Source organism: Malus sylvestris, chromosome 9 (genome assembly GCF_916048215.2).
Source record: "Malus sylvestris chromosome 9, drMalSylv7.2, whole genome shotgun sequence".
NCBI classification, from domain to species: domain Eukaryota; kingdom Viridiplantae; phylum Streptophyta; class Magnoliopsida; order Rosales; family Rosaceae; genus Malus; species Malus sylvestris.
Window position 1 is genome coordinate 12962996 of NC_062268.1, and position 23326 is coordinate 12986321.

The 23326-nt window shown below is 36.9% G+C and overlaps 3 protein-coding genes across 5 annotated transcripts in view; 2 read left to right on the top strand and 1 right to left on the bottom strand.

The window, feature by feature from the left end:
• LOC126582789 (23 kDa jasmonate-induced protein-like) overlaps positions 1–9203 on the bottom strand; it is a 48982-nt gene extending 39779 nt beyond the window's left edge. Inside the window, exons 1-2 of one of the 2 annotated variants that reach the window (XM_050246983.1) lie at positions 8681–9203; positions 8377–8560 (exon numbers count right to left, since the gene is read on the bottom strand). In XM_050246983.1, the coding sequence (XP_050102940.1) occupies positions 8381–8560; positions 8681–9136 (636 nt within the window). In that variant the 5' untranslated portion in view covers positions 9137–9203 and the 3' untranslated portion in view covers positions 8377–8380. Of the gene's footprint in view, positions 1–8160; positions 8561–8680 lie in introns of those variants that run through there. The other variant, XM_050246982.1, reaches the window with a different exon arrangement.
• A 3852-nt stretch (positions 9204–13055) lies between these two features.
• On the top strand, positions 13056–21436 carry LOC126582784 (uncharacterized). Of its 2 annotated transcripts, XR_007609589.1 has the most exons (4): positions 13056–13773; positions 14043–14109; positions 14730–15231; positions 21359–21436. XR_007609589.1 is itself a non-coding variant. In XM_050246979.1 (3 exons), exons 1-3 carry the CDS (start codon positions 13244–13246, stop codon positions 15177–15179), a joined length of 1047 nt encoding a protein of 348 aa, XP_050102936.1. In that variant the 5' UTR covers positions 13056–13243; the 3' UTR covers positions 15180–15374. The 2 variants fall into 2 exon arrangements, 1 of the variants encoding a protein (XP_050102936.1); XM_050246979.1 differs by lacking the exon at positions 21359–21436 and having other exon boundaries at positions 14730–15374.
• On the top strand, positions 18300–21230 carry LOC126633809 (uncharacterized). The gene is made up of 5 exons (XM_050304361.1): positions 18300–18443; positions 19312–19585; positions 19692–19791; positions 19884–19965; positions 20946–21230. The coding sequence occupies exons 1-5, from the start codon at positions 18300–18302 to the stop codon at positions 21228–21230; spliced, it is 885 nt and encodes a 294-aa protein (XP_050160318.1).
• Positions 21437–23326: the final 1890 nt, after the last annotated feature.

Genomic DNA, 23326 nt, shown 5'->3' on the forward strand with positions numbered 1-23326 from the left:
ACTTAGCGTCTGCGAAGTGTGATTCGGCTTCTGTGAATGGCTTGGTATCACCTTGGATCACCTCTACTCCTTCCCGGTAGAATTTTAAGCATTGGTGGAGGGTGGATGGCACTACTCCATTCTCGTGGATCGAAGGCCTTCCTAGGAGCAAGCTGTAGGAAGTTTTTGCATCAATCACGTGGAATATCATGCTTGATTTGAGTTCACCAATAGTCATTTCCACTAGGATCATGCCCATCGTTCTTTGTCCTCCTTGGTTAAAACCCTGGATTAGCAGACGACTTAAGGATAATTCATCCACCTTGATGCCGATTGTGGTCATTGTTGACGTTGGCATGATGTTTATGGCTGATCCACCATCCACAAGCATGCGGTTGACTTTGTGCTCCCTTATGTACCCAGAGATGAAGAGAGGGCGGTTGTGAGGCCTTGATCCTAGTAGTAAGTCTTCGTCAGTGAAGTTGATTACATCATGGGTGGCACAGCATGTGGCATATTCGTGTGGCCGAAGCTTCAAGCCTTCATTCTTGCTGTCTTACACTCTATGGTCGTCAGGACTTGCCAAGACCGCTATTAGTGCTTTTCGCATCCCCTTGGGCAACCGTAACACTTCCTTGATGCTGACGTGTGTTGGTAGACCTTCTTTAGGTGTGAGGGTCCTATCTTCCTCTACTGTGATAGTATTGCCTTTAAAGGGCTCTTCTATCTCCACATCCACCATGTGACAGGCAACGGTAGTGCACTGTTGGAAGAAGTCATTTAGGAAGTACTCGTGCAAGGAGAAGGGAATTCGTGGCTCTTGCTCCATAGGTTCCCTAGCGTATGTTGGCTTAACAGCCCTTACGTTTCCTTTGGGTTTCCTATTGTTGCGGCGACGGTGCTTTCTCCCTTGTTCCGCCTTTGGCCTTGTGGCTTGTGGTTTTGGCTTCCTTGTTTTTTTGTAGGTCACCAAGGTCCATCCTTCGTCATCGTTGGTAAGTGCATCTTGGTTGCTTGCCCCCAATGATGGTTGTGCAGAAGGTGTCGTGCAGCTTGAGTATTGACGAGAATGGTTAGGTGTCACTTGGAGAGGCACGGGATCGAAGGATCCAAACGCAATTGTAGTAGTATGTGTTGCAGTTGTGTCTTCAAGGTGAAGCTCGATTTTCCCTTGTTATGCTAACTTCATGATGAGTTCTTTAAGGACAAAGCACTTACCAACAATATGGCTCACGATATGATGGTACTTGCAGTACTTAGGATCGTTTACGCGATTCATCTCCTCGGGACACTTGCATTCGGGTAGCTCGATTACCTTCTTTTCTAGCAAGTCATCTAACATTGCGGCCATATCTGAGTAAGGAAAAGGGTACACCTTCTGCTCCAGTTCCCTCAAGGTATTTTTGTACCTGTCTTGGGTGAGAGGAGGCTCACCTCTCTTTATCTCCTTTGCTTTGTTCTTAGAGGAGATCTTGATAGGCGCATATGAGGTCTTGATGGGGGTAGTGTTGACGGTAAAAGCTTCCTTGGTGGGCTTCTTCCCAGTCTTGTCTACATTCGGGGCAAACACCTTATCTTTCTTGAAGTCGGTGATTGGCTCATTCTTCCCATGATTGGCGATACTGAGCTCCATGTCATGGGAACGAGTTGCCAGCTCCTCAAATGTTCTTGGTTTTATGCCTTGAAGGATGTAATGTAACTCCCAATGCATGCCTTGAACGCACATCTCAATGGTAGAGGTTTCAGAAAGCCGATCTTTGCAATCCAGACTTAATGAATGCCATCTATTAATGTAGTCGACGATAGGTTCATCCTTCCACTGTTTCGTACTGGTCAGCTCCAGCATGCTTACGGTGCGACGAGTGCTGTAGAAGCGGTTGAGGAACTCCCTCTCTAGCTGATCCCAATTGTTGATAGATTCGGGCTCGAGGTCGGTGTACCTGTCAAAGGCGTTACCTTTCAACGAGCGCACAAACTGCTTAACGAGGTAGTCTCCCTCCGTTCCATCATTGTTGCAGGTTTCAATGAAATGGGCGACATGTTGCTTTGGGTTTCCTTTTCCATCGAACTTGATAAGCTCATATTTATATATATTTTACATCAAATTCACTTGTCTTTTCTTAGTTAGTTCTTTATATTTTTGAGCTATTTACTTTGTTTTTGTGTTTTCTAGGATTTGTCAAGCAAAGAAAAGAAAAATAGCACAAGTGGAATTTTAAGTAACAAATTCGTCAAAACTGCCTGTGCAGATTAGCTGACTTTGGAAGCAAGTTGCGAACAGCTCAGAATGAATTAGAGAATGAGCCTTATATTCTTGGAAAGCTTCGGATGTCTATTTTCTGAAGCATTTCGCGGATTGTTAATATCATTTGTCTAGAAGAAGTTATGACAATTTTAACACTGAAAGGTTCCCAAAAGGCTGAGCAGTTTGTAACTGACAAGAAAGCAATGAAAGCAATAAACCCAATAAATCATGCAGCCAAGAACAAGTCAGCTGACACTTATTCAAATATAAAGGGGAATGTTTGGAAAAAAAAAATATAAAGGGGAATGGAATTAAAGATGAGGATTAAGAGGGAGTAATTGGCATAAAGGCTACCCAAAGAGTTACAATTGTTTTAACATTTCCTCTCACTTATTGTCATCATTAAATGGCTATTAGTGGGTGAGTTAAAGAGAAGAAAATGATGCAGCAAAAATTGGTTTAAAAGCACCATTGGGAAGGAAGGAAGGAGGAGGAGGCCTCAGTCGATTTCTGTCGGTTCTATCTTCTCAAACTCATGTCTATCTTTTGTTTTAACTTAAGGATTGTGTGTAACTAAATTTTTGGTAGTTAGGGGCTGTTTTGAAGCCCCGAATATGATTGCAAGTTTGTTATGACATTTTGTTTGAATTACTTATATGAATGGATGAAAATTGGTTCACTACTTATCTCATTGATGAATTCTTTATGTGTTTTCTACGGATGCATACTTAGTAAGCATATCTAGGATTCTAATGCTATGAATATGTGTGTGCTTGCCCTTGTCGAATGAGGACCTACATATGTTCTCGAGTAGTACTTGTTAATTACGATTAACATGTGAACCAATTTCTAGGATAAGTAAGACAACGCCAGTACTTACGATGCCTTGTGATGACTCAAACTCTTTTCGTTCTTAATGATTTCTACTTGTGAAATCTATGAACACGCTATTCTAAATTGCATGCTAGAGACTAAGTTAAGTTGAAAACGACATTCTCTTAACATACTACATAAGAAAGAGTAATAGGTTGAGTTCTAACATTGAGCCAACTTGAGCATCTTCATCCGGAAATAAAAGGAATTTGATTGAAACATAACATGTTTGCATGATTATTTGGTGGTGGATAGCAATTCCCCTAACTCGTTTTTCTTAATTTGTGAACTACTTAAAATCTGTTTCTATCCTGTTTTTGTTCAATTTAATTTAAATAGAAAATCAACTCCAAAAATCCCAAAAATTTGTGTAAGTGTAGCTCTGTGTGTCTACTGTTTTCATATAAAATTTCGTAGACTTTAGATAAACGTAAGTCAGTCTAATAATTATGTTTTGGTGGCTGGTCAGTAGGGACAGCAGCCCAATTTTTGTGACATTTTAAGTAGTTAGATAAAATAATCTTCTGCAAGAAAGACCCTTATTTTCATATGCTACAATTGACAAATCTTAGCTTTAATAAGGAAAATCAATAGGACATTTGTGTGCTACTTTGTGGTGTGCTTTTAATCCTATAAGAACTACATGAATTTTGGTGGCTGATAACCCCTCGGCATCTTCAAAGCGTCAATCTTCATGGAGTAAGGATTTGAGTATAGTACGGAGTCATGTGAGCTTCCTTCGTACTGCGCCTTGATGGTGCTGGTGATCATCTCCTGCAACTGCTGGATAGAAAGAGATCCCATGAGTTCCGCTGCTTGGTCTGGTTCTGGCTTCGCATTGACTTTCTCCACCGGAGGCTCCTCTTCTTCGCTGGCTCCTTTCTTTAGTGGATCAACCTTTGGGTCAGGGTTCTCACCGTTCTGTGCCTCCAGTCGGTTGACGAGCGCAGCGATTTGCAAATCTTTTTCTTCCACATTCTGTGTTAGCCTTGCAATCGCTTCATTCATTTGAGCCAGCTGCTCATCGATTGAAGTCGCTCCGGTGGTCATGACTTGCATGTCTGAGCTGCTGCTTGAGTAGGCATCGGAAAGCATGGAATCAGAGTACTTATTCGAACTTTCCTTCTTTAGTGCTCTTAGCGAGGCTAGGGTGATCACGGGCTCGCGCCTCTGGTGCTCTTGCTCCATCGGCAGAGTTGATGTAGGGGTGGAAGAAGCGATGTAGGGGTGGAAGAAGCGGTAGAAAGAGCTTTTGCCTTGCTTCGAGTTATGATGCCCGAAGTGACACCACTTGCAATGAGGATGCTTTTGTTTTTCGAATTGGTTGCGGGAATCGCTTGAACCTTCCTTAATGCCATTTGTGCTTTTTTGCGGATTTGAAGATAGAGATGAGAGGTAGAGATTGTCCCCTGGGCGTGCCAAATTTGTAAACACGAATATTCCTGCGATGAAACGAGACAAGAACACGTGTACAAAATAATATTTGTATTAATGATTTTGGGGTTACAATCTCTTCTACAAATTTAGCCTCTGATTCGATCTTCATAAGGTGTAGATTTATGGATTGTGATGTTGATCCCAGGGCCTTCGAGGCTTGATCTTAGGATCAACAGGTGATGAACAATGAACGCTTTCTTCAAGGGGCCGTCGATGCTTGATCTTGAATTGGTGGAAGTTCTTCAAGGGTCGTTGGGGCTTGATCTTGAACGAGGATTTGGTGGAAGTTCCTCAAGGAAGTTCCTCAAGGGTCGTTGGGGCTTGATCTTGAACGAGGATTTGGTGGAAGTTCCTCAAGGGTCGTTGGGCCTTGATCTTGAAGGAGGATTTAATGAAGAACGAAGAGAGCTTTCTTGATCCTCTAGGATTTGCTTGGGAGCTTTAGAGTTTCAAAGCTTCAAGGTTTTGGTGTGAGGTGAATTCGTGAATGAAAATGAATGTCTTGGCTTCCTATTTATAGAATTCCAAAACTTGATTTTTGGATTTAAATAATCAGATGAAATAAATCATTTCTTCCATGTGTTGACACGTGTCCTATTTGATGACTTTTCCGATGATTTTCGATTTTTCGTTGAGTCACATGCTACGTGTAAAATTTATGTGACTGATGAACGTTGGAATTTTAATTATTGATCAACATTTATTTCACCGAAATTTCGATGTCTACACTAACAAACAAAAATCGTGAACGCCCAATTATGAGAACACGACGACTCGAGTCGCCGAAGTTGGGAGACGAGGTCAACGAAGACGAAGCCAACCGCCTGCTGCAGCCCCGGTCCGTGTCGCTGTAGTCTTGTTTGATTTGTTCTTGGAATTTGGTTTCACTGCTTAAATATGTTAATTTCACAGAAAAGAGAGATGTTGATGCAGTGGGTGGATGGCAGAGAAAGTGGTTGCGGGATTGGGGGACTGAGAGGGACGGGATTTTGGAAGAGATGGTGGGGATAGGATGTGGCGCTAAGGGATTGGGGGAAGGGATGATCTAGGGCGGGTCATGATGAATAAATATTGGATTCCTTTTTTATTTTTCTAATAATTTGAAAGGGACATTTTGATATAGGCGTCGGCTTTTATAATTTTTTAGACTAAACATCTGTTCAATTTAGAAATTTGATTAAACATTTTTCTACAATTTTGGTGCCACATGATTTTTATTTGCCCATTTTATAGTACTTATATTACAAAATCTGCCATAGATTTTATCAAAGCAAAACACTGATGCCCAGAATCCTAAATTCTTCATGATAACAAATAAAAAAGTTTCCTAAATTATTGCCTAACTTATATCTCAGAGTTTGAATCAAAACAAATACTGCATAATGCATATCCTCCTTGCAGATAAGAAGAATTTGAATTTCATAATATATATTAATCATAATTATTTCCTACCAGAAAAATTTTCCACCTCCATGACAATTTATGTCCCTCGTGCATGATTTTGTTTTTCTTATGAAAAAAAAAAAGGTCTTCCACTCTTCTTCTAACCCTCTTAATTTGTCGTAGCAATTGAACTATTGCTTAAACATGAGCGCATAATATAGGTACGCTTTGTCTTGTGCTTTGGTACGTTATTTAACGTACATTTTGGTATGTATATATATTTGGTACGGCATGTAAAGCGAGTTTGTAACGTTGCAGTTTTTTTGCATAATATGTAATGATAATTTAGTCCGTAACACTTATCTTGTACTTAAAGTAATATTTATTTTGAACGTACCAGTCATTTGATACATAAAGTAATATTAATTTTAAACGTACCAGTCATTAATTTGGTACGTAAATAATATTAATTTTGAACCTACCCGTCATTTGGTACATAAAATGATGTTAATTTTGAACGTACCACTTATTTGGTAGGTAAAGTAATATTAATTTTGAACGTACCAGTCATTTAGTACATAAAATAATATTAGTTTGAACGTACCAGTCATTTGGTACGTAAAGTAATATTTAATTTTGAATGTACTAGTCATTTGGTGCGTAAAGTAATATTTAATTTTGAACGTACTAGTCATTTGGTACGTAAAGTAATTACCGTAACAAATGTGTTTGTTATTGTAATTAAAAACGTACTAACTATTGTTTGTGAATTGTGAGTTTGGAATGTACCGAATATTGTTTGTGTTTTTTGTAGCACACGAACCAAGTTCGCACTCCATTCTCAAACAATCATTAAGAAAAACCATATATGTATCAAGAAAATATACCAGCCATACTGGAGGATCCTCAATCCATGAAAGAAAGTCACAGTTCCTTTCTTCACGACCTGATGAGTTGCTTGGTTGCTATCTAATCGCTGCCAAGCACAATTAAAACTTCGAAACCAATCTCTTCCAAAATATAGCTTGCTGCAGAAAAACATTCTCCATGCGCATTATTCATATTAATTGCACTCTTTAAATCAAGCTCCAATAACACCGATGTGAAGCCAAGCAAACACAAGATCCACTCTTGTTGCCAAACAGGAACAAGATAAATTTGTAAAAACAACCACTAATTAAAATGAAAAATTCCATTCGAATTTCAAACATGGGAGATCACAAATTTCAAACGTGAAGATTAATTTCCAAACATTATCAACAAGCAGAAAATATTCACCTAAAAAAAGCCACATAAAAGTAAAAAATAAAAAATAACTCTTAAAAGGACTATTTGGAAATCGATAATTAGAATTTTAGCTTAAAAAAATATGTAATTTAAATAAACAACAAATGTTGTTGGTTAAAGCGTCTTAATCAAATCTTAAAAAGAAACAAATGTTTGGTCTAAAAGTTGTAAAAAAATTTGTAGGGGATTCTAATTATCCCAATTTGAAAGGGGATGATATTTTTAAATTATTTAGCCTATTTATTTATTTTTTATTCGCATAACACAAATTTAATACCCATACACGCCACGTCAACAAAAATATGCCACGTTGTCTTGTCACGTTATCATTTAATAACCAAATTGATAGAAAACTTAATGAAGGTTTGATATTGCAATGAATTTATCAGTTGAGGTATGACATTGCAATGTTTAAAATATGAGGTATGAGATTGTGATTAGACTCATACGGTAGTTTTGTGTAATTTAGCCTATTTTAATATACATGAGTTTATATCTAGAGATTAACAGTTGTAGGAGGCTAAATCTAAAGCACCCATTTCAGGCATCCATTGTAAGAATCCACATGTTGCCCAAAAAATATTCATAAGAAACCACACAGCGTCCTTGTGAAAGTTCTTTTTTTTTTTTTTTAGAGTGTGCTATCCACACATCTTATTTTACTTCTCACAAACTCCTTGATAATTTCTATCCGTTGATCTTCTTCAATTCATCCGATCCGACGACTAAAAATTTAAAAGGTGTGTGATAAGTAAAATGGGTTGTGTGGATATCACACCTCTTTTTTTCGCGACTTTACCGAAGAGGGGAGGAGACGGTAAGAGAAAAGGTGGGGAGAATGGCAGCGAGACAGAGTGATATCGTACGAAAGCAATCTCAAACTAAATCTGATGTGGATGGATTAAATTACGTTAGTAAATGATCAAAATTTGTCTAAATGCACGTTAATACACAGATTGTAAATATAAAGACTAAGAATTCATTCCGTTATTCTGAAATATTACAATATTAAGCTTAGTATCATGCATAAGATTCAAATTCAAACTATAGGCCTATTATTGTAATAGAATTAACATGGGATAATATTTGGTTGACACCATTTTATTATGCATCCCAGGTTAATTGAAAGGCCCCGCACATATGAGAAAATAAAGTATTACAAATGCACAAACAAACTTAGGCATTTTCTAAAGTGAGTATTGCTTCAACAATTGGGGAATTGTCACTGCCAGTTGACATGATTGACACGCATCCATGCCATGTCTTCTTCATGTACGCTTGACCTCTCGCCAAGAAACCATAGATTAAGGTCCATTGAGTTTCAAAGTTATCAGCGACTTGAATATCTGTATAGACCTGCACTTACGTGAATATCGCAAGTATTTAAGAGATGTCAAATGTGTTTAATTTTCTTTAGTCGTTAGTGTAAATGATATAATATCGTTAATATGTCAAAAAAGAGTTATTAATACTCACCTTGTTGTCCGAGCTAGTCCTGTCCCATGGGTTGCTCCAAGACAACATCCAGTCGCATTCGTTGCTAACATGATTTAGTCCTTGGTACACAACAGCAGCCGTGGATCCAGAAGACGCTCCTGCAGTTTTGACGTGCAGAAACGCACCCCACTGACCATTTGCAATCAGTGGTGGGTATGGTGCCTTCCCGATGTGCCCATACCAATCTTTCTTATTAGCATAGCTTATGGTGTCCCCAGTTGCATTGTAAACAAGGCAGAGTGTGGAGACTCCGTCGCCATACTGCTCCTTCAGTTTCTCCACATATGTTCGAGCGTTGAAGTCCTTCTCCGCGGCATTTTTCATATTCAACGCCACGTGTGCCCTGTCTAATCTTTCTATTTGCTTGTCGGCATACTCTGGCATCCCCTTCAAAGTTTCATCCGTGATGGGGTTGCCAAAAACATTATACGCCATCTTTACACTGAACTTGATTAATTCTCTCTCTGTCTGTCTGTCTCTCTTGATTTTCCTCTAAAGCATTTCTATCAGAGGCAATCCATATTTATAATCCCTTGAGCAGAGCAGGGATGTCGACCAAAAGGAAAAGTCTGAAATGTCCCTAGAGAAAATAAAAAGAAAAAATGGTCACGTTCTCATGATGCAGCTAGCTTTGGAAGGAATGTGTGGCTGGAAGCAATCCCATCATGTTTTGGAAGTGATGATATATCTCACAAGAACTTGATGGTATGCCGAGACCCCTTTTTTTATGAAGCCCATACCAGTGCATCAAACTTTGAGAATCTCCCTCAATTGACCCATTTTACATAAGCAAACCGAGGCAGTAAAGCTGAAATAATCTTCCACAATCTTGAATTTTTCTTGTCATTCACAAAATCTCTATCACGTGAACAATGTTTTGGTTTTACATCAACGGTTGATATTAACATTAAGACGGATTGTAGAGAAAGAAAGTTTGTTGATATTGTCATTGAGAAGTTATTGTCGTTTAGTCATCTATATGTATTAAACCAGTCAATAGTCTTGATAACATGTAGCATTCTCATGACGAACCGTCGATTTGTTTTATGTGTATAAATTGCTTGAAGATCTCATGTGATTCAAAGTCGTCTTTGCTGAAAGTCAAACCTAAGACCTCTCATTTACAAGTGAAAAAGAATAATACTAGACCGTAGAATTAAGTGGGTGGCGTCGTTACACCTTTTCCCGTTAATTCAACAACCTTATTCATTAATGCAGAACGACAAAGAGATAGAGGAGATGTCAAAAAACACACAAGGCTTGACAGAAAAATGATAGAAGAGCAATGCTCAATTCTTCATTACCATAAAATTATAAGTCCAAATTGTCCTTTAGCATATCAAACTCCATTCCTAATATACTAGTGTGCCAAAACATCTTCATCAATGCAAATACAACTCCCTAAGCCACCGAAACATATTAAATGACAATTGTTCCACCTAGCCACTTAATTTAAAACATAACTTACGATGCATCAAAATTACTACAAAACATTACATCACAACCTAAGATACATGAATCTCAAATTAATAATTGACAGAATGGATGAACACCAAAATACCAAAATCCCCGTTGAATAAACTCTTTATTCATTGCATCATTCATGAACTCATTAGATATAATTTTCATTCAAATAGTTTAATTTAATTCATTTTGAATTAGCCCACATGGGCTGCTTGATTTGATGATCTGAAGGACCACGGGCCACAAAGGGCAGAGATACAGAGGACCACAGGCCACAAAGGGCAGAGATGCAGAGAACCACAAGGCCGAAACAGCTAAACAAGAAGAAAGAAGACAAGTCCAAACCACATGGAAAAAACTCACTTCGTGTATCACACTTTGAGAATCTCCCTCAATGACCCGTTTACGAGGCTAAAACTTAAAAAAACCGGTGCATCAAACTTTGAAAATCTCCCTCAATTGACCCATTTTACATAAGCAAAACGAGCCCGGCCGCAAATCGCCAGTAAAGCTGAAATAATCTTCCACAATCTTGAATTTTTCTTCTCATTCACAGAATCTCTATCACGTGAACAACGTTTTGGTTTCACATCAACGGTTGATATTGACATTGAGATGAATTGTAGAGAAAGAAAGTTTGTTGATATTGTGATTGAGAAGTTCGTTGATATTGTCGTTTAGTCATCTATATGTATTAAACCAATCAATAGTCTTGGTAACAAGTAACATTTTTATGACGAACCGTCAATTTGTTTTACGTGTATAAATCGCTTCAAGATCTCATGTGATTCAAAGTCATCTTTGCTAAGAGTCAAACCTAAGACATCTCACTTACAACTGAAGATGAATAATACTAGACCGTAGTACTAAATGGGTGGCGTCGTTACACCTTTTCCCGTTAATTCAACAACCTTATTCATTAATGCAGAACGACAAAGAGATAGAGGAGATGTCAAAAAACACACAAGGCTTGATAGAAAAATGATAGAAGAGCAATGCTCAATTCTTCATTACCATAAAATTATAGGTCCAAATTGTCCTTTAGCATATCAAACTCCCTCCCTAATATACTAGTGTGCCAAAACATCTTCATCAATGCAAATACAACTCCCTAAGCCACCGAAATATATTAAATGACAATTGTTCCAGCTAGCCACTTAATTTAAAACATAACTTACAATGCATCAAAATTACTACAAAACATTATATCACAACCTAAGATACATGAATCTCAAATTAATAATTAACGGAATGGATGAACACCAAAATACCAAAATCCCCGTTGAATAAACTCCTTTTTCATTGCATCATTCATGAACTCATTAGATATAATTTTCGTTCAAATAGTTTAATTTAAGTCATTTTGAATTAGCCCACATGGGCTGCTTGATTTGATGATCTGAAGGACCACGGGCCACAAAGGGCAGAGATACAGAGGACCACGGGCCACAAAGGGCAGAGATACAGAGAACCACAAGGCCGAAACAGCTAAACAAGAAGAAAGAAGACAAGTCCAAACCACATGGAAAAAGCTCACTTCGTTTATCACACTTTGAGAATCTCCCTCAATGACCCGTTTACAAGGCTAAAACTGAAAAAACCAGTGCATCAAACTTTGAAAATCTCCCTCAACTGACCCAGTTTACAGAAGCAAAATGAGGCCGGCCACGAATCGCCAGTAAAGCTGAATTAATCTTTCACAATCTTCAATTTTCCTTCTCATTCACGGAATTTCTATCACGTGAACAATGTTTTGGTTTTACATCAACGGTTGATATTGACATTCAAGCGGATTCTAGAGTAAGAAAGTTTGTTAATATTGTCATTGCGAAAGTTCGTTGATATTGTCGTTTAGTCATCTATATGTATTAAACCAATCAATAGTCTTGGTAACAAGTAGGATTCTCAAGACAAACCGTCGATTTATTGTATGTGTATAAATCGCTTAAAGATCTCATGTGATTCAAAGTCGTATTTACTAAAAGTCAAACCTAAGGCCTTTCACTTACAAGTAAAGAAGAATATCACTAGACGGTAGTACTAAGTAGCGTCGCTGCACTTTTTCTCGTTAATTCAACAGTCACAACCTTATTCATGAACTCATTAGATATAGTTTTCTTTCAAATAGTTTAATTTTAGGGAATTTTAACGAAAAACACCCGGTACTGTTCACTTTAACGAAAAACCACATTTTTACACTAAAAAGTCAATCCTGATACTATTCACTTTACCCTTTATTTTGTCCTTATCATTAAAACTCAAAGTTTTCAAGCCATTTTCATTAGTTTTCCATTAATTTAATTCATTTTGAATTAGCCCACATGGGCTGCTTGATTTGATGATCTGGAAGACCACGGGCAACAAGGGGCAGAGATACAGAGGACCACAGGCCACAAGGGGCAGAGATACAGAGAACCACAAGGCCGAAACTACTAAACAAGAAGAAAGAAGACAAGTCCAAACCACATGGAAACAGCTCACTTCGTGTATCACACTTTGAGAATCTCCCTCAATAGTGAACGGTTCCAATCATGAAGTTTGGATGGTAAAAATTCATTAATCTAAGTAGAGGAACAAGTAGGCTCTTCCATGGAGGAAACACAACCATTGTTCATCTAATATATAACCTAACGTTGGCCAATGTCAATGTAGAAAAATAAGTAATACAATTAATTAATTAAATTATAATTTTTAGAGTATTAAAATGATCTAAATATAGCATGCACGACAAGTAATGTAGAGACTCGGGATCTCCAAATATAGGTAATTAAGCCTCCTTAAAATTGTTATCCACGAAAGCAAGAAACATACATCATTTTTAGTGTCTCACGAATTACTCTTTATATATGATCGTTAGATCGAATAAATCAAACCAAAACAACAAACATCATTAAACAAGAATGTACTTGTGAGAGGCAAAAAAGTATGTACCGACCACTTCTTCACTATAAATAGGCATAGGCTAGCTTGTCACTTTGAACTAATCTAAGCATCCACCTACCTAGAAAGACTTACACTACTACTAGTACTCCTACTACCATCTTTGTTATACTCCTCCTCCTCCTCCTCCTCCGTCATATGGCTCAAGCGGAATTTAATCACTTTACCTATCTCAGTCCTGAACAGCTGCGCAAGCTTGCTCGTATACTTTACCACCAAGAAGCTGAAGCCATTAAGAATATCCAGTTCGAATACGAAGCCAAACTAGCGAAATACCTCCAGGATTCCAAAGCTTGTTATGAATCGGCGATAAGGCTTTTGGATAGTGCTACTAAGTTGGAGCCTTGGTTTGATCACGACGACAAGGTTCGGGCTTCTATTGCTCACGACATCTACGGTTACATTGAAAACGCTGCCAACCATGCAATCCAGTTCGTGAAAAACTTTCATGTGCGAATGGATTACGTAAACAAGATTAAAAAGCATGTCAATGAACTCAGTGGTAAACTGGATGATCAAGTGACCAATATGGAAGAGCTGGCAAAAGAAGCTCACAAATTCAGGAACGACTCGTTGGAGATCGCCAGGGGTAGTCAAAGTCCCGCATCACGCCAATACTCCAGATGGATCAAGGAAACCGGCAAGACGTTTGAAGAACTAGTGCAGAAGTATGTATGTGTGTATGTTGTGTGTGTGTGTGTGTGTGTATTAGCTATATATATAATCACAAACACATCCGGACCCCTTCTTAGCAGGAATCCCATATGTGTGTAGTTTCAAAATTCAAGAATAATTAATTTTGTTCAAATAGTTGTTTGACCAAAAAAATTGCTTAAACAATTTCTAGTTTTGCTTTCTTTTTTTCTGACAAATTCTACAATTACTTTGATCTAACATTAGTCTCTTAATAATTTTAATGGGTTCACCATTCATGCAGGTATCAGACAGAGCTTGGATACGGAAGACGTCGTTTCGCAGACCTTGAAGATTTTGAAAAGATAAAGGTAAGGATTGCTATTGCTATTTTTAGGATAATTAATATTAAGGAGACTAAATTTGTAAATAAAATTTTCAAATTAAATGACTTGTCACCAACATGAATGAACATGTATATCAACGGTTAAGTAATAGTCCAATCATCAACTTTCATAACATTTAGTTTACAACATTTTGTCTACAAATTTAGTTTTCCTAACATTACCTTATTGCAAATTTACGTCTCTACTTCAATTTTTTTTTAAAAAAAATTCGATTATAGTCCTCACTCGTAGAGTAATTGCTATGCATTAGGGGCTTTCTACTTTCTAGTAATTATATTCTACATCTATAGGTTCAGGACGGACAACACATATTTTTTTACAAAACGTATGGAAAACATGCATTTTTTTTTACAGACGTTTGGATTAATCCACTTCAAACCTTAATTAATTTTCTATGAGCATGAAATTTTGTATTAGCCACTAGAAAAGATCTCAGGGTACGTACGTACATAAAACTGAAACCATCTATTAGTATTATTTACTACTATATATTGTAATTTGTTTGGTCAACTTATCGATGTGTGATTTTCAACATTCTTAACTTGTTTCTATATTATATACTTTACTTGCTCCTATGTACGTAGGTGTACGGCACAATCATATCTAAATCCGGACGGGCAAATATTGATGTAACTGCGTATTCAAAGATTTTTGGGGCTGCTGGTATAGCTGTTCTTATTCTCGCTGCAGGAATTTTAGTATGGGACATATATTCAGCAGACAATCCACTTCAAACCGCGGCGCGTGACGCTGTATCGACTGCAGCAGCAATTGGTGGTGCGATGATAGGAGAAGTTGTTGGAGTTGCCCTCGCATCCATGGTCACTGGCAATGCTTTGTTAGTACTCATGGCGGGAATAACAGCCGGCATCGCCGGCGCTTTTCTCATCGGAGAATTCGCCATCTGGTTGATTAATGTGATTTTTGGGTCTGGAGGCAGTGCCCCATTGAGCACGATGGGGCATCATTGTTACGTCACACAGTTGCCCGAGGGCTCAGTTCTGGCACGCCAAATTGCACATCAGCAATCTTAAGAGGGTGAGGATCTACATATCCTTAGCGGTTATGAGCACTACTACACCCCAAGTCTACATATTATCCGTACTGAATAATTTGAGGCCTATCTTGTGCTATACTACTTTTAATTTGTACTGTCAATATGAGAGATAATGTAAATCTTATCTAAATAAGAAACCAAATCCATAAATAAAGGTAATGCCATGCAATAAGTATCGATACCTTCATTTAATTGAACATGAAGGCAATGCAGGTGGCGCTAAAGCAATCATGTTTATATACCTGATAGGATTAGACATGATAAAAGGGAAATTGCAAGAAAGTAAATGTAGAAATGGAAAAGAAATCAAAGTAAATTCATATATTCATTCATAGTCCTCTTTACATAAGAAAAGAAGTTTAAATACATTCAAGGATAGTAGGGTTGGAGGTGTCGACGGGCCTAATGGTATTACCTATGTAATGGGCCTAGAAAATCTGTTTGTTCTAAAAAATGGAATCAAGCTAGATACTACATTTGTTGTCCCTTACAACCGTTAGGTATTATTGAAGTATCAAGCATATATAAACGTTAAATCATGCTGTCAATCAACACTCATTAAGTATTTTTTAAGTACATAACTAAAGGTGTTGATCGAACTAGATGACGAGTTTGATGAGGTTATGGCTTATCTAAATAGTAGATACTTATGCCCATATGAAGCAGTGTGGAGATTGTTACAGTTTCACATTCCTTTTAGATAACCATCAGTTGAGAGGTTGTCTGTAGACCTTCCATCTGACCAAAATGTTCTTTTTAGAGAGACTGATGATCTAAACCATGTTCTTAACCACCCTAATCTTGAAAGCAATATGTGAACACAGTGGTTTCAAACCAATGTCTAAGACCCTGATGCACGTATGTTGGCTTACGTTGAGTTTCCTACTAATTATGTTTGGAAAAATGATGAGAAACAATGGACCCATAGAAAAAGAGGTAGATCTCTAGGAAGGGTTGCCTATATTCACCCTGCTGCGGGTGAATTATACTATTTGAGGTTGCTGCTAATTACCAAAAAGGCAGCTTTAGTTTTGCTAATTTAAGGACCATCAAAGGCATTCTTGAACCCACATTCCAAGCTGCATGCACCTTGCTTGGCTTATTGGGGGATGATAAGGAATGAAATAGCGTTATGTTAGAAGCGGTTGTCACTGCGTCATCCTTTCAATTGAGGCAATTGTTTGTCACATTGGTTCTCTTTTGTGATGTTGCTGATCCATCAACTCTTTTTGAAACTCATTGCAAGACGATGTGCGATGACATTTCGAAAAACATGATCAATGCTTTTGGCCTACAAGATGTCTCTAAATACCAAGAGCAACTTAGAAATTCATAGAAAAATTGTTTGTTGCTTCGAATAGTTCTTTGTCAAAGCATCACCTACCACAACCAAACAAGTTGATGATGAATAGAGTTACAAATAGGAGTTTGAGGGAAGAGTTAGATTATGATGTTGACTCACTAAAACATGAGCACTCAAACCTATTTATGAAGTTAAATAGAGAGCAAAAATATGTTTACGACAGTGTCATACAAACAATTCACAACAACAGATCTGGCCTATTTTTTGTACATGGTCATGGTGGAACAAACAAAACTTTTTTGTGAACCACCATCATGGCTAGAATTAGATCCCAAAATCAAATTGTTTTAGTAGTGGCTTCATCTAGAATTGCCTCCTTCTTGCTTCCTGGTGGAAGAATAGCTCACTCTAGATTTAAAATTCCTATCAACATCACAGATTGATCAGTTTGTGAAATTAAAAAAGGGACTCATCTTGTAAAACTAATCACTAAAGCTACTCTCATTATTTGGGATGAAGCCCCCATGAATCCTAAACGATGTTTTGAAACCCTAGATAGGTCAATTTGTGATGTTCTTAAAGGGTCAAAACTAGGTTTTGACCATTTGCCGTTTAGAGGTAAGTCGATTCTTTTTGGAGGTGATTTTAGGAAAATTCTTCCTGTTGTTCCAAATGGAAGTGTTGCTAACATTGTCGAAGCTTCATTAACGAGTTCATACCTTTGGCCATATTTAACAAAAAAAAAAAAATTTAAAGCAAAACATGAGGCTTTCAAAAACTAGTTTGGACGAAAGAGAAAAACAAGAACTCGCTCATTTTACAAAGTCGATATTAGACATTGGAAACGGTACTGCTGCCAACTCTTTACCTTCAACTAATGAAGAAAGCTCTTAAGTTCAAATTCCAGAACAATTCCTTATCCATTTTGATGAAGATTCCATCAAAGCCATGGTTTCAGCTGTGTATACGAATTTCAAAACTAATTTTTGAGATGTGCCACATTTGAAAGAAAGAGTTGTTGTCACACCACGAAATGATACAACAACTGAAATAAAAGCTTTTATATTGGGTATGGTGCTTGGCGAAAATTGTACCTATCTCAGTTTTGATTCGATGTCTTCTTCAATGGAAAATTGAGAAAATTTAGATGTGCTTTATCCAAATGAATATCTAAACTAACTTGATTTACCTGGTTTACAACACCACAAGTTAGATTTGAAAGTTGGCACCCCAATGATGTTGCTTAGAAATTTAAACCAAAGCGGTGGATTGTGTAATGGAACACGATCGGTTGTGATGCAATTGAACGACATAATTATACAAGCAACAATTATAACGGGAAGCAACATCGGTGAAAAAATTTATATCCCCAGGATAATTACTGAATCATCTCAGCATAAATATCCTTTTACTCTGTGAAGGTGACAATTCCCTCTAAATTTTTTTTTATGCGATGACAATCCACAAAAGCCAAGGACAATCCTTAAAAATTGTTGGCCTATATCTGTCGCAAACTGTTTTTTCACATGGACAACTATATATTGCGCTATCTAGAGTCACCTCAAAAAAAGGTCTCAAAATCGTTATTGCTCACGATAGCGACATGCCCTACGATTATACAAAAAACATAGTTTATAAAAATGTTTTAAAAACATTTACATAAAGGTATAACTTTGCGTTATTATTTTGTCCGTTTGTTTATTTTTGTAAACATGACTCCACCATTTCTTTATTAAATCACCTTATTCAATTTTGAATTTAATTTGCTCCTAAATTGTTTATATATCTAGATTAATGAAGAAGCAACCAATTCGTTTTCTGACGCCATACCAGCCAGCAAACAAACTCCACATCAGGGTATGCAGAATATGGGTCACGAAAAGCATCGGAGATAATCCTCAAGCTATAAGTCTTGATTGCGTCTTCGTTGATAAAGATGTAAGATTTTTACACCTTTTTACTTATCGTTGAATGCTAGCATTTTTACGTATCCAAATGTGCACGCCATATTCTTAGTATAATAAACTTTGTAATCAAACATATACTAAATTTCACGAAGAAACTGCTTTATACACTTCGCTACCCGATTATGCATCTTTTACATAATTACCATTTGTTTGGTTAATTGTTTTGCTAGACACAATCTTGGGCCTTGACATTAATTTTTATACTGGGTTAACAAATTCATGCAGATAGACAACAAATGAAGAGGTGTGCTATCCACACACCCTTTTTTACTTCTCACACACCCCTTATTAATTTCTATCCGTTGATTTTCTTCAATTCATCCGTTCCGACGGCCGAAAACCAAAAAAGTGTGGAAGAAATAAAAAGAGGTGTGTGGATATTACAACCCCAAATGAAAAACTCATTTTCTTCATATGATGGCATGGCTTTCAATAAATTTCGTTCTTAAAAAAAAAAAAAAATCACAGTGAACCATGCACACTTTTCCTATCTTTGCATTTCACTGCAGATATTATATTTTGTTCTGTTTGAGGAAGCTTTTATAATTGTAGAAATAAAACTAAGTATGAACTATCAATTCTTCTTTTTCTTAATTTTTCTTCATTGTTTTTTAACCTATACAAATCAAACTAAATGTGATTTTGCAAGGTTGCTTCAACTGCTAACGATTTGATTCTTGGAGTAATCTCCATTGTTATCTTGCATATGATCTTAAATGTTATCTAAGTAGCCACAACTATACTATACTGCCTGTTTACATGATTCTTAAACTATATGCGTTAAATATTATCCCACACATTTAGTATTATGTTTGATTTTAAATTTCTCCTTCTAAAAGGGAGATGTGGTTCACAGAACCATGAACGGTCGAGACATCCAATTTTTTTTGGACCATCTAACTGTCGACAATGCATACGAAATTAGTAAATTTCGTGTCGTCCACAACAAGAGATCAAGCAAGGTTTTCCCTCATGCAGCCATGATTGAATTGAATAGGAAAATCACAATCTTTCCTGTTCACAACACAAGTCAAGAGCTCCCAAGGCACTGGTTCAATTTAATTGAGCTTAATCAACTTCATCGGAGAATCGACAATGATGTTGAGCTTACAGGTAACAAATTTAGTTTCAAGTGCTGCTCGAACATCTAAGATGATCAATTATATTTTTTTGTTGGCTTCGGTGTGCACTCATTCCTGCCATCAAATATTATATGTAGATGTGTTTGGTTGCCTGACGGCTGTACAGCTAACTGAAAAGATCACTATCCAGAACACAAGAGTTGCAAAGAAGAGAAATTTTAACCGGCAAAATATTAGGTAATTTCTATTTACGTTAAACTCTAAATATTCTTTATATGGCACCCTATTTATGACATATACCAAACCATCATCTTTTGTATTACTTACAGAGACAAAACAGTGAGAATAACCTTATGGGTAGAGACTGCAACAGGTTTTGAGAACAGTGGAATACAAGCGACTTTGCCACCTGTATTTGTTGCTTTCACAAGCCCGAAAATAAAACAATACCAAGGTTATACCCTGCCATACTTTATCTAACTACTTAAAGTTTCAATTTGTTGATTGTTATCTCATATTTACAGAAAACTTGTTCTCTGAAGCACATAATCAACCGTTTGTGTTTTCAATCCAGAGATTCCACAACTCTCTGAATACAAACACAAGTAAATCGACAACCCTTCTTTAATAACTTTTACGTTTATATTTCTTTGATCTAACATTAGTCTCTTAATAATTTTAATGGGTTCACCATTCATGCAGGTATCAGACAGAGCTTGGATAGGGAAGACGTCGTTTCGCAGACTTTGAAGATTTTGAAAAGATAAAGGTAAGGATTGGTATTGCTATTTTTAGGATAATTAATACTAAGAAAACTAAATTTGTAAAAAAAAATTTCAAATTAAATGATGTGTCACCAACATGAATGAACATGTATATCAACGGTTAAGTAATAGTCTAATCATCAACTTTCATAACATTTATTTTACAACATTTTGTCTACAAATTTAGTTTCACTAACATTACCCTATTGCAAATTTATGACTCTACTTCAATTTTTTTTTTTTTAAATTTTTCGATAATAGTCCTCACTCGTAGAGTAATTGCTATGCATTAGGGGCTTTCTACTTTCTAGTAATTATATTCTACATCTATAGGTTCAGGACGGACAACACATTTTTTGACAAAACGTATAGAAAACATGCATTTTTTTTTTTACAGACGTTTGGATTAATCCACTTCAAACCTTAATTAATTTTCTATGAGCATGAAATTTTGTATTAGCCACTACAAAAAACCTCAGGGTACGTACGTACATAAAAATGAAACCATCTATTAGTATTATTTACTACTATATATTGTAATTTGTTTGGTCAACTTATCGATGTGTGATTTTCAACATTCTTAACTTGTTTCTATATTATATACTTTACTTGCTCCTATGTACGTAGGTGTACGGCACAATCATATCTAAATCCGGACGGGCAAATATTGATGTAACTGCGTATTCAAAGATTTTTGGGGCTGCTGGCATCGCTGTTCTTATTCTTGCTGTAGGAATTTTAGTATGGGACATATATTCAGCAGACAATCCACTTCAAACCGCAGCACGTGACGCTGTAACGACTGCAGCAGCAATTGGTGGTGCAATGATAGGAGAAGTTGTTGGAGTTGCCCTCGCATCCATGGTCACTGGTAATGCCTTGTTAGTACTCATGGCGGGAATAACAAGTTAAGAATAATTGTGCCGTACACCGGTAATGCCTTGTTGGAGTTGCCCTCGCATCCATGGTCACTGGTAATGCCTTGTTTCTATATTAGTATTATTTACTCCTTAGCGGTTATGAGCACTAGTGCACCCAAGTCTACATATTATCCGTACTGAATAATTTGAGGCCTATTTTATGTTATACTACTTTTAATTTGTACAGTCAATATGAGAGATAATTGTAAAACTTTATTAGCCTATATAGATTAAAACACATATAAGTAACTAACCTGGAGACGCCATGCGTGAAACCTTGGTGTGCAAAGAGTCTTCTACGTTGTACTGATCCTTAGCAATCAAACCATATGGGGAGTTTGTGAATATTGTGTATCTCAGCAAACGCAGGGACCTTCACTTATATAGACATATTAACCTAATAGGCTTAGCCCATCATTGAGACCTAATAGGTAACTGAATATGTCTATATCTCCTTAACCAATCAGGATTAGGAACCCCTTTAGCAAGAATAACAACTTAATATTACATTCCTTTTGCAACCGGTAAAGTCCAAGTTAATTCCCTAATCCTATAACTTGATCCTCAAGTAACGTACAATGATTGTGAGACCACAAAACCTTGTGAGAACCGGATTTTACTCCAACATTCTCCCACTTGGTCGAAACAAGCATTGTATGAAACTTAACTTAAGAGAAAACAAATCAGGATTACTTTAGTGGCCATGGAAATCACTTAAACTCAAAGTTCCTTATAGCTTCTGTCAATTAGCACAATCACATAGAACTAACAAGTCTATTGGACAAGAGCAACGTCCATAGTCTTCATAATCACATATGTGAGCATGGTTAATCACATGAAACATCAATAAGTGAGAAAATCGAAATATAAATATCAGACTTGATGTAATATATTGATATTTTAATTTCTAAGGTCCTCCTTGATCAGACCATGAAAGTCTGCTTAATGCTTCAACCGAAGCCCTCCAAAACTATTAAAAGAATGAAGAATAACGACTGAAACCTTATGTCCAAAACCCAGTCAGTTCTAGCATGATGACTGGTGTAACTGTATCAGAACACCTTAGTTTTCTACTCTTAATGAAAACAGTATCTGAAAACATTCTTCATATCATCTTGTAAATGCTTGTGACTTTAAAGCATTGACTTTACTTTTTACTTCATAGCTGCATTCAAACAGCCACACAAATATATAAAACAATCAACAAGTTCATAATAAAATAACTGAAAATGCTTCAAACTTTATAATCCAAACTCACGAACCAACCAAAACTAATAGTTTTAGTGACTTAACTCCAGAATCAATGCAAGGGAACTAACTAAAATAAATGAATCTCCCACTAATTCAGTGCATCAAAATCGAAAACTAAGCCCATGTTTTTCACATGCACATGGAACGCTGCATTAGGAAGAGCTTTGTTAAGTGGATCCGCCAACATTGACTTAGTATCAATGTAATCAATTTTAATTTGCTGCTTCTTGACTTCCTTGCGAATCATCTTATACTTGAGATCCAAATGTCTAGTTCCATTAGACCTTTTGTTGTTCCGAGCATGGAAAACAGCAGCTTTGTTATCGCACCATAACTGAATTGGCCTAGCAATCGATTCGACAACATTCATGCTAGATATGAAGTTCTTCAACCACACAGCTTGTGAAGTGGCTTCATAACAAGCTACATATTCAGCCTGCATTGTAGACGTTGCAACTTCCCCTTGTTTTGCACTTTTCCAAGACACTGCTCCCCCAGCGAGCATGAAAACGTAGCTGGAAGTAGACTTGAGAGAATCTGCACACCCTGCAAAATCCGAATCCGAGTAGCCAATCAACTCGAGATTATTGGTCCTTCTATAGCAAAGTTTATAAGTCTTAGTCATTTTCAAATATCTCATGACTCTCTTTGCAGCCATCCAATGAGCAAAACCTGGATTAGATTGATATCTAGACAAAACACCAATTGCTTGAGCGATGTCGGGTCTAGTGCACACTTGTGCGTACATGAGGCTGCCAATAAGAGAAGCATAGGGTCTTCCAGCCATCTCTACCCTTTCAGTTTCAGTTTTAGGGCATTGGGATTTACTTAGCTTAT

What these genes read in the sequence shown, in the direction of transcription:
- LOC126633809 (XM_050304361.1), top strand. Translation starts at nt 18,300, where the DNA reads ATGAAGAAGCAACCAATTCGTTTTCTGACGCCATACCAGCCAGCAAAC. An exon ending in CAATGATGTTGAGCTTACAG is followed by an intron (nt 19,586 to 19,691) that starts GTAACAAATTTA and finishes TATTATATGTAG; the next exon opens with ATGTGTTTGGTTGCCTGACG. An exon ending in TTTAACCGGCAAAATATTAG is followed by an intron (nt 19,792 to 19,883) that starts GTAATTTCTATT and finishes TATTACTTACAG; the next exon opens with AGACAAAACAGTGAGAATAA.
- LOC126582784 (XM_050246979.1), top strand. Translation starts at nt 13,244, where the DNA reads ATGGCTCAAGCGGAATTTAATCACTTTACCTATCTCAGTCCTGAACAG. An exon ending in TTTGAAGAACTAGTGCAGAA is followed by an intron (nt 13,774 to 14,042) that starts GTATGTATGTGT and finishes CCATTCATGCAG; the next exon opens with GTATCAGACAGAGCTTGGAT. An exon ending in AAGATTTTGAAAAGATAAAG is followed by an intron (nt 14,110 to 14,729) that starts GTAAGGATTGCT and finishes CTATGTACGTAG; the next exon opens with GTGTACGGCACAATCATATC.